Source organism: Accipiter gentilis, chromosome 32 (assembly GCF_929443795.1).
Source record: "Accipiter gentilis chromosome 32, bAccGen1.1, whole genome shotgun sequence".
Lineage (NCBI taxonomy): Eukaryota > Metazoa > Chordata > Aves > Accipitriformes > Accipitridae > Astur > Astur gentilis.
The window spans coordinates 10,531,787-10,543,960 of record NC_064911.1 but is presented as its reverse complement, the minus strand read 5'-3'; the positions used below and the strand labels follow the sequence as shown (position 1 = coordinate 10,543,960).

General features: G+C 35.8%; 1 protein-coding gene across 17 annotated transcripts in view; it reads left to right on the top strand.

Moving 5' to 3' along the window:
- The window catches only part of KDM6A (lysine demethylase 6A), a 168,517-nt gene that overhangs the window by 100,652 nt on the left and 55,691 nt on the right, over positions 1-12,174 (top strand). For 9 of the 17 annotated variants that reach the window (XM_049834990.1, XM_049834999.1, XM_049834994.1 and 6 more), the window contains exons 7-10: positions 3,837-3,891; positions 6,709-6,743; positions 8,801-8,866; positions 10,093-10,186. In XM_049834990.1, coding sequence (XP_049690947.1) covers positions 3,837-3,891; positions 6,709-6,743; positions 8,801-8,866; positions 10,093-10,186 — 250 coding nt within the window. The remainder of the gene's footprint in view (positions 1-3,836; positions 3,892-6,708; positions 6,744-8,800; positions 8,867-10,092; positions 10,187-12,174) is intronic. The other 8 variants (XM_049834997.1, XM_049834992.1, XM_049834996.1 and 5 more) reach the window with 1 other exon arrangement.

Sequence of the window (12,174 nt, the reverse complement as noted above, 5' to 3'; positions counted from 1 at the left end):
AGTGTGTACGTGACCTTTGTTTCTGCTGTCCTCAAGCGGCTTTCTCCTTGTCCACGTAGCAGTTTTCCTCAGTCTTGCGGGGTTTTTTTGAACGGTGGACAAAAGTAAGAGAGTGTTGATGCCACGCAAACCTTCGTCTCGGAAGCGGAATTTGTCGTGAATTCAGGAGGCGCCGGGGAGCGGAGCGACGAGCTGAGGTGGCAGCACATGTCGCGCGTCCTCCCCTGACCCTCTCCCCCGGCCCCAAACACGCCTGGCAAATGGAGGCTTGGCGCCCTGCCACGGCCGATTACGCAAGGCTCTCCGTGCCCTACTTCTCTGAACAAAGGCTGCTCTGAGGAACGTAGGCATCGCACCTAGGTCACATAGGCAGAAAAAGCCATCTCCTGACAGAATTTTACTGAGTCATGATGGAGCTTTCCTTCATGGTAAGTCTGTGAGATTGTCAGGTTTCAAAGGATGGCTTGCTGAATAAACGCAGTACCAAGAGCTATTAAACTTGCTAATGTCATCCCCGAGAGGAGGAGGAGGAGGGAGTAGAATCACCGTTTTGAGGTCTCAGGCTTGGATGTAAACAGAGACAGTACTGAAAATCTTGCACTAAGAAGGAAACAGTTCTTTTCGTGTTGGTCATTTATTGATTAAAGAAATAACAGTCGCTTAAATTGTAGAGGACTAATTTGTTAGGATTGGTCTTAATTCTAGTAGTGAAAACATATCAAGTTACCTAAATCGGTGTCAGATTACTGCTATTTTACTACCAGACCTAATGCTTTCATCAGTTCTGTTTATATGCAATCCACTGTACTTCTGATCCGTGGAAAGGTTACCTCTGAAATTGTTTCCACAATCGGAGGCAAGTCAAGGACTCCAGAGGAGACAAAACAGGCTGTTGATAATTGTGCAATTACAGATGGCTACAAATCAAGGTATATTATGACTTGGGCTGCAGCTCTTGAAGAGAGCCTGTTACTTTTTAACATTCAGAACACTGCCTTCTAGGTAAATCCTCTTACTCGGAATTTGAATTTCTATAGACTGCTGTCTGCCTTGAGGTATTGTATGTCGTCTCTGAACTGCAGCGGCCTCTCCTGCATAATAACTATTTCACACAGCAGTAGCCAGCTTCAGTACTGCAATACTTGAGAGAGGTGCAGATGTTTGCTAGCTGCTTCTGTTTGTTGCAGAAATGGAAGTTGGAAGTGATTACTATTTTTTTTTTTTTTTCTCATTTTTTGGTGCTGGTAATTGTGATTAGTGGATCTGCTTTTTGCTGATGAGGTTTATGTGTTAGAATGCATGCTTTTTTTTTTTTTTTCTGATTTTGAATACCTAACGGGGAGCTATATATTATTTATCTGGCAAGAGGTGTAGGTTTGCTCATGTATATGCTTTTCAAAGGTTCTTGGTTTGAAAGGTTCTGGGTTCTCTGTGTATTGCTTTGCGATAATTGTTTAGTGCAAATGGTTTATTTTGCTGTAGTTACGGGCTTCGGTTTATCAATTTCTTTACTGTTTGTGGCTTAGTGAACAGTGCAAGCAGAAATTTACTACACTTAGAAAATTTTCATGATGTGGATTTTGAAATTTAGAAGTCAGCTAATGTAGCAGTAAGAATTTAAATTTTTAGGAGGCATTGCTGAGACTATTCCTGCTATTTTTTACTGTACAGCACTGATACTACTGGCGTATTTAAATATTAAAATGGTTAGATTTTCTTATATGGTTGCCTGCTTTCTCTCAGTGAATCTCACTGCAATAACCCTTCTGAAAAGCTACTACCGAACAGTTGTCAATCGTTTCTCTTTAGATCTGCTTATTTTTTATAATAGCATTGCTAGGTGAGAGCAAAGCTGTTCCTTTCTGCTTTATCTTTTCATATTAATTGTTAGTGACAGTGCAAGATGACACATCTGTGCAAAAAGGATTTTGTACCATTTAGCTCGGTATGCTCAATGTACAAGCTGAAGTACATAGGTCTGTTCCTTTTTTTTTCTTTTGTCAGGCAGAATACAATATAAAGTAGAGCATTTTATTTTTATTTAGTCTTTTTTTTTTTTTAAGTTGCCTGGTTAGTAGAATCACTATGGTAACCGACTAAAGGATGTCTCTGAGGCACACAACCTGCATTGCAATGTAAGTGAGGGGAGATTTTAAGTTGTCTGACTGCTGAACAGTAGAAAAAGGAACAGGCAAGGCAGAGAAATAAGCTAATATTTAATATTTATAAGCTAATATTTAATGCTTGCTCTAAGGTTAAAAAGTTATTTTACAAGTAATGTCTATGTGAGTTCGTTGTTTTCTGTTCTCTCTTCTGGGAATGATATTGCTAAAATGTTCATTAAAAATCATAAATTTGAGTTATCATTCAACTTGAGTTTGTTTCGTTTTTTAAAAGCTGTTGTATATTACAAATGATGTTGATAAAAGCCAGTGAGGAGGTAAGCTGCATCACTGTGTGCCTCAGAGCTCATGTGAGCGTCAGTGTTCTTTTTTTGCTATGGATAATACATTAATTTTCGAATAATTTTTCTGCTAAAAATCTTTATTTAGAAATCTGGTGGTCTGTTGAACTCTTGTTATAAATCTTTGAGATGTGTGTTATGCAGACATGCTATACACAAGGCATTATTAGGACAGTGAGGAAAGTTACATAGTATCTAGTAGCTCTTGAGTATGACAATACTGAAAGAGAGTTGCATATACATCCATTAGTAAGGGTGGGGTTTGTTGGGTTTTTTTTTCTTCCCAGCTATACTAGTAGGCTCTTGATGCCACCTAGTTTGGCATCCTGAACAGCCAGAGCTAAATTATCATTTTTGTGCTAATATAATAAAATATACTAAAGCATCAGTAATGTTTCATATGTTAGAAGCCACCTGAAACTGTATTTTGTAGGTAACTGTATTTCTTAACAGTAGTATTTTAAATGCTATCACTTAAAGTTCCTATATTCCTAGGCCTTATTCTCTATTGAATTAACATGTTAATCCAAATTCTACACTGCGTAGAAAGTTTCTAGAAGTTCATGGAAGAGTTCAGAGGCACTTGAGTTTGTATGCCTGTGCCATTCATTTTAACACACTTGGTTATGTTTCATACTGTAAATAGTGATCACTAAATTAGCATGACACCTGTGAAATGATTGCTCACATTCTGGACTTTCTGGCAGACAGACTTCATTGCTCTGCTTGTGTGACCCTCTTCCTAGAAGAGTGAAATACTTGGCTCAGAACTTCAGAATGCAAAGATGTTTTAAAAGATACTTTTCGTCTTTCTTGAGGAAAACTGTTTACAAGTAAACAGGCTTTAAAGTTTAACTGAAGTTAGCTTAATACCTGTAGGAGGGGATATAAGAACTTATGAACTCTTCATGAACTCGTGTTTTAATGTAAAGATACTCATTTTTAGTGCTTTATGACAAGAGATCAATTTTTTTAATAAGACTTCAAATCACTCAATTTGAAAGAAGAGTATACTGTTTTTCTAGATAGACATATTGAGAGCTTCAGTGTTTATCTCCATGACGATTCTAGGAAAACTTGATCTTCCAGTTTTCAGGATTCATTTGATGTAATCATTCTTCCAGATGCTATCCCAATTGTTTTGTGAAGATGTCTGTTGCCATCTTACATTACTAGAAGCCTTGCTCTGTCTGCAATAAAGAAATTTACTTTCCTCTAGTAAACAGTTGAAGAGAAATTGAGAATTGTTTTCTTTAAGATAAATGGTAAAATGCAGTATTGATTTTCAAGCACAAAATTGATTTATTCTTAGTAATTTGCCAAAGCGCTAGTATTGCCTTGTTTGAAAAACAAATAATTCTTCTTTTTTCAGCATTTTCAGTTAGCTTTGATTGACTGCAATCCCTGCACTTTGTCTAACGCTGAAAGTAAGTAACCTATAAGTATTTCTATTTATTTTGTTGTACATTTTTTTTAAAGTCTTATGCTCACAACTGTATCAATTTTTAATGAACCAATCCTTCAAAATCAAAAGAATCAGTACCAAGAGAGGGAGACTACAAAACCTGTGTCCATCGGTCAATGGAGACAGATATTCCAGTGGAATTGTGGATTGTTTTAGTAAATGGAATAAGTAAAAATTTATATTTAGCTTATTAATTGCTCTGAAGACTTGAGTTCTGGAGGAAACATACTATTTGACTGTTTATTTATTTATAAATGTGGTGCTTGTGCCATGGCACACATTTAATAGTAATTATTTAAAACTTTGTGGCATCTTGATAATCTGTCAGTTTTCAGTGATCATTTTAGTGCCATTTGAATTTATAGATCTAAAATTCAGCATCAGTCTTACACTGTTGAAGTAAGAAAAAGTACAAAATGTAATTTCATTGTTTTATTAGGTGCCAACTACATATTAGTCTGTACTTGAACACATTAATCTTTTAGCGTAGTATGATCTATCATACGCAGTATATACTGTAGGCTGTTACAGAGCATCCTCCAGGTGTTTATCCATAGTTAGTGGAATTGTATGCAAGAATAAGCGTATGTTTCCTGCATGTAAGAATTAAGAGGCAGACAGTTGTGAAGGAAATTACTCCCTCAGTTTTTCAGGTACCTTCATGCTGCTCTTCATGTTGAGCTTAAGTTACCTTCCAAGTCTAATTTCAGAAGCATTGGATAAAGTGTTTAAAAGAATTTCTTTAATTCAGAGCTGGATGGAATTGTGAATATTCTGCCAGCAAGGGTAATGAAAGGAGGTTTCTTTACATGGGTGAAACTGCTGGCTGTATCAGTACCAAGAAGCCAGCTGTGCTACACCATATTCTCCAAACCAGGAGCAGGCACAGATAATTTTTTAAAATAATTTGCAGCGTTCTTCCTAAGTCAGTAGGCTTTTATTGGATATGTGATTCTTTATTATATTTCATGTTAGTTCATATTATTTCTCACTAAATTTATCGGTTTTCACTGTATCCCTGAATTCTTGTAAGGTTTTCCTAACCCTTCCCCCATAGTCCCTGCTGCCCCCAGATTTATGTAGAGGTATGGCCCCATGTAAAGGCTTCATTGCCCCGTGTCCTTGGGCATGGTGTCTGACAAACCCAAAGGAAGGGAGTGGAGAGGGATGAGGGATACTTCTGTCAGGTTCCCCTGTACTACTTAGCAGAGGGAGAACTGTGCACGCTGACCCAGGGTGTCAGGTACCATCACATAAATGCTTGAGATTGCCTTAATTCTAGCCCTTGCATTTCTAAAGGCTGGGTGAGTAACAGCATTGCAATGAGTGTGTTCCTAGCAGAAATGTTTGAGTACTAAGCATGTCTTCTTTCTATTTAGGCAATCTCTAATGTGACACCTTTAATTTCTTTCCCCTGCACGGCATGGCTTCCTTTTTTTAGCTTCACAGTGAAGGGGTTTTGCTATGAGGGGAAAAAAATGAGAGACATTTTTTTAGGTAATGAACTCCCAAAACAAAAGCAGAAGGTTTTCTTTCATCAGTACAGAATGGAGTTTGATGATGTGGTGAACATAATGGTTGTGTTATGTGCCCTTTAGCAAGGAACACAGAAAGTTTATTAGAATTTTAGATGATGCATTTCATTATGACCTGGTTTCTGAAGTGCACTAGGCTACCTTCTTTATAGTAAAGGACAAAGCAGTGCACAAAGGAAGCTCTTCCCCTCCCTTATGACCCAGAGAGAAATCCTGGAACTCCCAAATTACCTGTATAAACCTCTGTCGCACTGTTCTGTAGCTTCAAGAGAAAGAAATCTATGTAACTGAAATAAATTGAGCTTGGCTCAAACACAGGTATTTTTTTTACTTGTAGTCCTCAAGAACACCAGGCAAAAGTCTGTCTCAAAGGAATTTTTCTTTCCTTGTCAAATCGGAATAGGGATTACGTTCATTTCAGCTAGCTTTAGCTATCTACCAGTTGATGGCTAGTCTAGGTTAGCAGTTCTCAAGCCTTATAGAGATCAGGCACTCCACCTTTTCTTCAATGATTTGAGCAGCATGAGGATAATTTTACCTCTGCTTTTACTCTTGAACAACTTTCATTTTCTTTCTCCAGCCAGCAATTTTCTTGCCTCCCAAGAGCTGCTAGTAGTATTATGCCATTCTGTGCAATTCATATGAGGAGTTGAAGATTGCTTTACAGTAATCATCAGAATACCATCTGTAATTAACACTTTTAGTTCAGTTTAACAGGGGAGAGACAATTCCTAAACAGGAAAAAAAACCCACCTAAATTTAAGATCCTGTATAAAGCTGGTAGCGTATAATATAGTTTTCTGTTCTGTAACCCAGCTAGTCTGTCCCTTGGCAGTTGAATGAAAATAAAAAATAAGTCTTTATATCTAACTCAGTTATGTACAGAAAATATTACCTGCGTTCTCTTGTTGTGCATCTCTGAGATTTTATTGCCAAGTTTACTGAAAGGTTAATGGACTCTGCATTTCAGAATACAAATAAAATCCATGGAATGCCTTTCTGCATTGTCTGTTTTCAGTCTTAATGCCTTGTTAGGATACATATTCATTCTCCGTCAGTGCTGCTATATTAAGCGTAAAATACCAATGTAAACAAATACTTTTTTTGTATCTTCAAAATGTAATTTGTCTTGGTTTTGCATTGGTAAATTTGAAAACTTGTTTCTCCCTCACTTGAAAAAAACAAATTGTAATTGTTGTTGTCATTGATTAAAACTAACAGTTTTGATTTTCCCACTCTTACAGTTCAGTTTCACATTGCCCACTTATATGAAATCCAGGTAAGCTTTAAGGTCCTTTTGATAAAGTGTGGTTGAGTTTCTAACTACATGATGTAATCAATCTGTGGAATTCAGATTATAGATGCTTTTGTAAAGTTAGGCTTAAGTCTTGAATCGCTAAAGAAACTTTATTTGCTTTGGCTAAATAAAAATATTTTGTTATTTGGATTGTCATGCTGTAAAATGGAGTAGCTATTTTAATAAACTTACATATTTACTAGTCTCCCAAGTTGAGTGCAAAAAAAGCCCCTAAACATAACTTACAGTAAAATTATTTTATGAGATTATATATATTTAAAAAGTTATATATAGATATTAAAAATATGTAGTTTCTCAATTCGTACACATTCATACTGTTTCTCGTACATACACACATGGACACACACGGAGTCGTCTAGCCAGTTGCCCAGGTGCCTTTTAAGTATATTAGACATGAAATTTACAAATTTAACAGAACGTATGTGACAGAAACATTTGAGATCTGAGGTCAACAGCACCTAAAGCTGTGTTATTAGTTCTGTATCAAATCCTACTACAGAGTTTTTTAGGTGAATCTTTTGGGAAATTACAGAACACTTACTGAGATTCCAGAATATAAGTAAATTAAAACCAAGTAGCTACTGAAATAGCTATTATATATTTGTAATTTGACTGACTCATCATATAATGTATGTTGTGTGCCCTTTTGATGGATCAGCGAAAAATGACTTTAGGTATTCATACTTAAATGAAAGATACAAGTTTCATAAACAAGATACTTTTCTTTTGAATACATTTGGTGCAAAGCTATATGACGAGACAGAAATCCCCCATCCCAAAACACTGTTAAGAAACTTCATGGACTGTTACAGTTCTTACCTGGCCACTGTCCAGATTTCATTCTGAGCACTGGAGCACATCTGACACGTTTATATGACAAAACGTCCTCAACACGTTAGTTCTTCTGATCTGCTAGAGTAAAACAGAAAGTTGAACACCTCAGGTCACTATGCCAGGTGCCTTCTGTAATTGTGTGACCAATGTTACAAGTGCTTAAGCTGTGTTTTCTGTCTGACAATTACAGGCAGTGGGAACTTTATTTTAACACAAGTCATAGCAAAAAAGTTTCAGTGCATTCTGCTATTAGACTTGTTTTGTCTCACAGTTCTGGTTGGGAAGGGTGTCTTCTTTTCTGGAATTTGAGAAACCTAGAACCACAAAGGGTCTTAACTTCATTCTGGATATTCCTTCTGACACAATGAAGAGATGTTTTTGGAGGCAGGCTGGTTGCTTGGTTTCCTTTAAAGGACACAGTGCTACAGATTGCTGAACCCCTCCATATATTTGAAAATTTTCTACTCTCCAATATTTAATGGAAAAGTTAATTCATTCCTTATTTATGTACCTTCACAGTACTGGAGTTTAAATGATGGGTTGCCAGCCTATGAACAAGAGAATAGCCCAGTGCTGATAGAGTTAGCAGTGGTTTTTCATGGTGTTTAATGCTAGTTTCTATTATTTTGTCTGTGGCAGTGTGAGTCCCTCTAGCTATTTAGGATGGTAGCTTATACGATGCCTAAAGAAAGACGGTGGGTTGGGTTCCCCTTCCCATTTCTAAGAACATTTATGATGCAGCCAAACGTCAAGGACTTTGGATCTTTGGAATTAACATATCTAAATAAAACCAAATGTAAACATTATGAGAGTTTTCTGTAATATTTTGAGGTATATATGTAGACAGATTTCTAAAGGGTAAATAATACAACAAATAACAAAAGTGAAAAATATTCTAGATCTGGAAAACATGCCCTATTTTAATAGGTCTTTCTGAATCCTCCTAAGCATGTAAACATCTTTTTCAAAGTGTGAATATTAGGCACTAATATTTACCTGTTTGACATCTGGATTGCTGCCTCTGCTGTCATGCTATACAGTGAACTTCTGTTCATTTGCTTATACTTCATAGTCATAAACTACAAGTTTTGTTCCCAGTGCTAAATTTAAAATTTTTTCCTGATTGTTTTTATTTTGCTGGACATGGATATTTTATTTATTTATATTATTTGTTTTCTTACCAGTTGTCTGCATTTCATGAACACCAATTAAAAATCTTTTCTACCAACTTCCCCTTGTTCCATTTGAAAGTATGTAATTGCTGCTTTAATTTTTTTTCCTGACTAGAATAAGGTTTTAAAATCAACAGAGTTGTCTTTTGTGATTGTGAGATCTCAAGAACCTAATAACATTTTTAACTTCTAATAGGTATTTATATTGTTTAGAGTCTTCTTCCCAGTTGTCCCTTTTAAAACATCAGTAGTCATTACTGTGTACTCTTTGCATAAAACAAATGTAACTAAGTCTTGATCATTTGCATTTAGGTAGCCCCATTAATTTTAGTATGCTCTTCATCTGTTTGCCAGAATGAAGTCTAATGTTGAATTATCTGAAAGCACATTTTTCTTAAACAATTGTATAGAATTTTTAGAAAGTTAAAAAAATACTCTTACTAACAGACCTCAGCACTTATGTCTTCTGGACTTTTGTGGGAGAGGAGAACAGAAGAATTAAGCATTTAAAATCTGTTCACTGTTAAACAATTATTGTTAGGGTAATGCGAAGATAAATGCTGACATTAGTACAAAAAAGTTCATCTACGGAGAAGTCTTAATCTTTAATACATACTAAACAGCTCATACTGTTCCAGAAGTCAAGTAAAGACCATAATCCTAACCTGGAAATGTGTTTTCTATACCAAGCCCTGTTCACATAGGGAGTTAAGAATTGAATGTTTCCACGCTTTAAGCACAGTTAAACTATATAACAAATAACAAGATGGCATACCTTCTTTCTCTAAGCATAATCAGTGGATATGTTTTAATTCTACATATGGTGGGACTCTTTACCAGGACAACAAATATGTTGAAAAGGCAGTTCAAATATACCGAAGGAAGGAGAGAGGCAAAATTATACCAACCACCAATTACCAATGATCTTCATTTCTGTTACGAATTTCCTGGAACGAATTTGTGTAGACTCACATTGAAGCATTCCCCTTGAAAGCAGTATATTCATTTTAGTGTAAGAAGTATAATGCATGTATGAGGAGTTGACCAAATTTAATAATTTGCAAATTTCCCTCAATTATTTTAAGTAGTCAATTTATATTAAATACTATATTTATGAAAGTTACTCTCTTACCATATATATGTCACTCATTAAAGTTTTCATATGCACTGTATGCAAAAAAAAACCCCAAAACTCTAGAACTTTTTGTCAATGTGTTTGTGTGCTGTCAGTGCTGTGAAATCGTTGCTATTGGTGATCTGTTGTAAGCTTTATGATTAATCCATTTACTTTTTTCCTTTTGCAGAGAAAGTATCACTCTGCAAAGGAAGCTTATGAACAGCTTTTGCAGATCGAAAACCTTCCTGCACAAGTAAAAGCAACTGTCTTACAGCAGTTAGGTATGTAAAATTAACTTTCATTTTCCTGTGTGTTTCTTTTTTCCATCTTTGCCTTCAGCAGTGGTTTTTAAGGCTCCATTTCCAAAGTGAGTCTTAGACACTGAGTATGATACGTAATATTTTCAACCAAAATAGAATGCATAATAGTAGATAATTAAGAAAATAAGAGAGGAGGAAAAGATTTTAATTAAACTTCCAAAATTAAAAAGCTCTTAGACTTGCTGCAGTATGTGCATTACAGGTTTTGGGCAATGAGGGGGTGGTCTTCCAGAGAAGGAGGGCAGCAGTTAGAATTCCGTATTCTCTGTTCTGCCTCTGAGAACATCCCTTGAATAGCCAGGCTAAATGCAGTAAACCAAAATACCCTTCTCTGTTGCAGAATAGAAGAACATGGCAAATGAAAAATTAACCTTTTCTTTCTCTTTAATTATAGTATCTAATGAAAACCTAGTGCTGTAACTAAAAAGTTTATGATCAGATTCCATAAAAGAAACCACATAAAAAGAGAAAAAGTATTATTTTTTTAGAAATTGTTATCTTCCATATTTATAGAAAGCTGATAAATCATTTTTAGACCAAAATTCATAATGGGTGGGTAGAATAATTACTTTTGTCCTACATGCCTTATAAAAGTATTTCCAGAATATTTTTGTTAAAATTGGTCAACCCAGCTTCTTCATTCACTTCCTCCATGTTCTTCATCTAATTTATTATTCTAAATATTAATTTAGCCTGCTTATGCCCATTCCCCCCCCCCCCCCCCCCCCTTTCACATAGTGGTCATTTAATTCAAATTTGTAACTGACACTAAGTTACGGCCACAATGCTTTATTTTTTTTGTAATGCAGGTCGTGTATGGATTTGGAATGGGCTAATTTGTTTAGCTTTTGAGTCTTTTGTGTGAAATCACAAATGAAACTGCTGGAGGAGTTCACTGCAGGCCTCTAGGTGCTGATTTCTCTGCTGTCACATGACAGTGTTGCTTATATTTCAGTATCCTTTCTGAATTTTTTTTAACTTGGTATTGTCCCACCTAGTATACATTGTCAGCAATTTCAACCAGAAAGGCTGTACATATAATCCATGGAAGACAGGCTTCCCAAAATAGCTGACCAACGCTTTTTCAACTCCATTTGATGTATGTTGCCACAATAGAAGCAAAGGCGCATGTTTGTATTCATAAATTCCTACCACAGGTCTCTGTGCTAGCAATAAGAGCGATGACTTTGAGAATTGTCTGCTGTCTAAAAACTGGATTAACTCCCTTTATTCAATGAGCATAGGTCACCTAGTTTTGTAGTGTGTGTAGCTTCTATGTGGAGAAAGGGATAAAGTGGTATAGAGTGGTCTTAACCAGAACATTCAAGGAATAATACCATTTCTTTTGCTCTTCGCTGTTAATAGTAGTATTTATCAGAGTATAGTGTTTATTGCAGATTTTGTCTCTAGCAGCTGGTAATAAAAACACTTCCTCAGGAAGCATAGTCCAGGTGGTACATTGCTGCTTAGAAAAAATAATAGAAAATACCTGCTATCTGCCAGAATGCTACTGGCAAAACCCAATCAAAATGTATTTGTATTTCTATGTTGAACTCTTTCTTTTTTCTTTTTTCTCTCTTTTTTTTTTTTTTTAATAACTCCAACAGAAAAATTGTTTTGGCATGAAAATACCCTTTGTTTATTTTCCTTAGCTAGTTAATGTTTATTGAGCCAGAGTTGAAATTTAGGCAAGTTCAGATGTCTTGTGAGAGAATTATTTCTTCGCTCTTGTTGCTGGTTTCCAAAGCAGATCACTGTGAAGGAGAACTCTGTGATTCTCAGATAAATACATATCCATTTGAGCTGACTAGTTCAGGTAGACATAACAGTAAGATCTGTACAGTTGGATAAGAGCAGATTGTTTCTTCTTTTGTGCCATTTCATTTACTGTCCAGACAACAATTCTTTGCCTAAAATTACATTCAATTAATGAGACCGAAGATCAAATC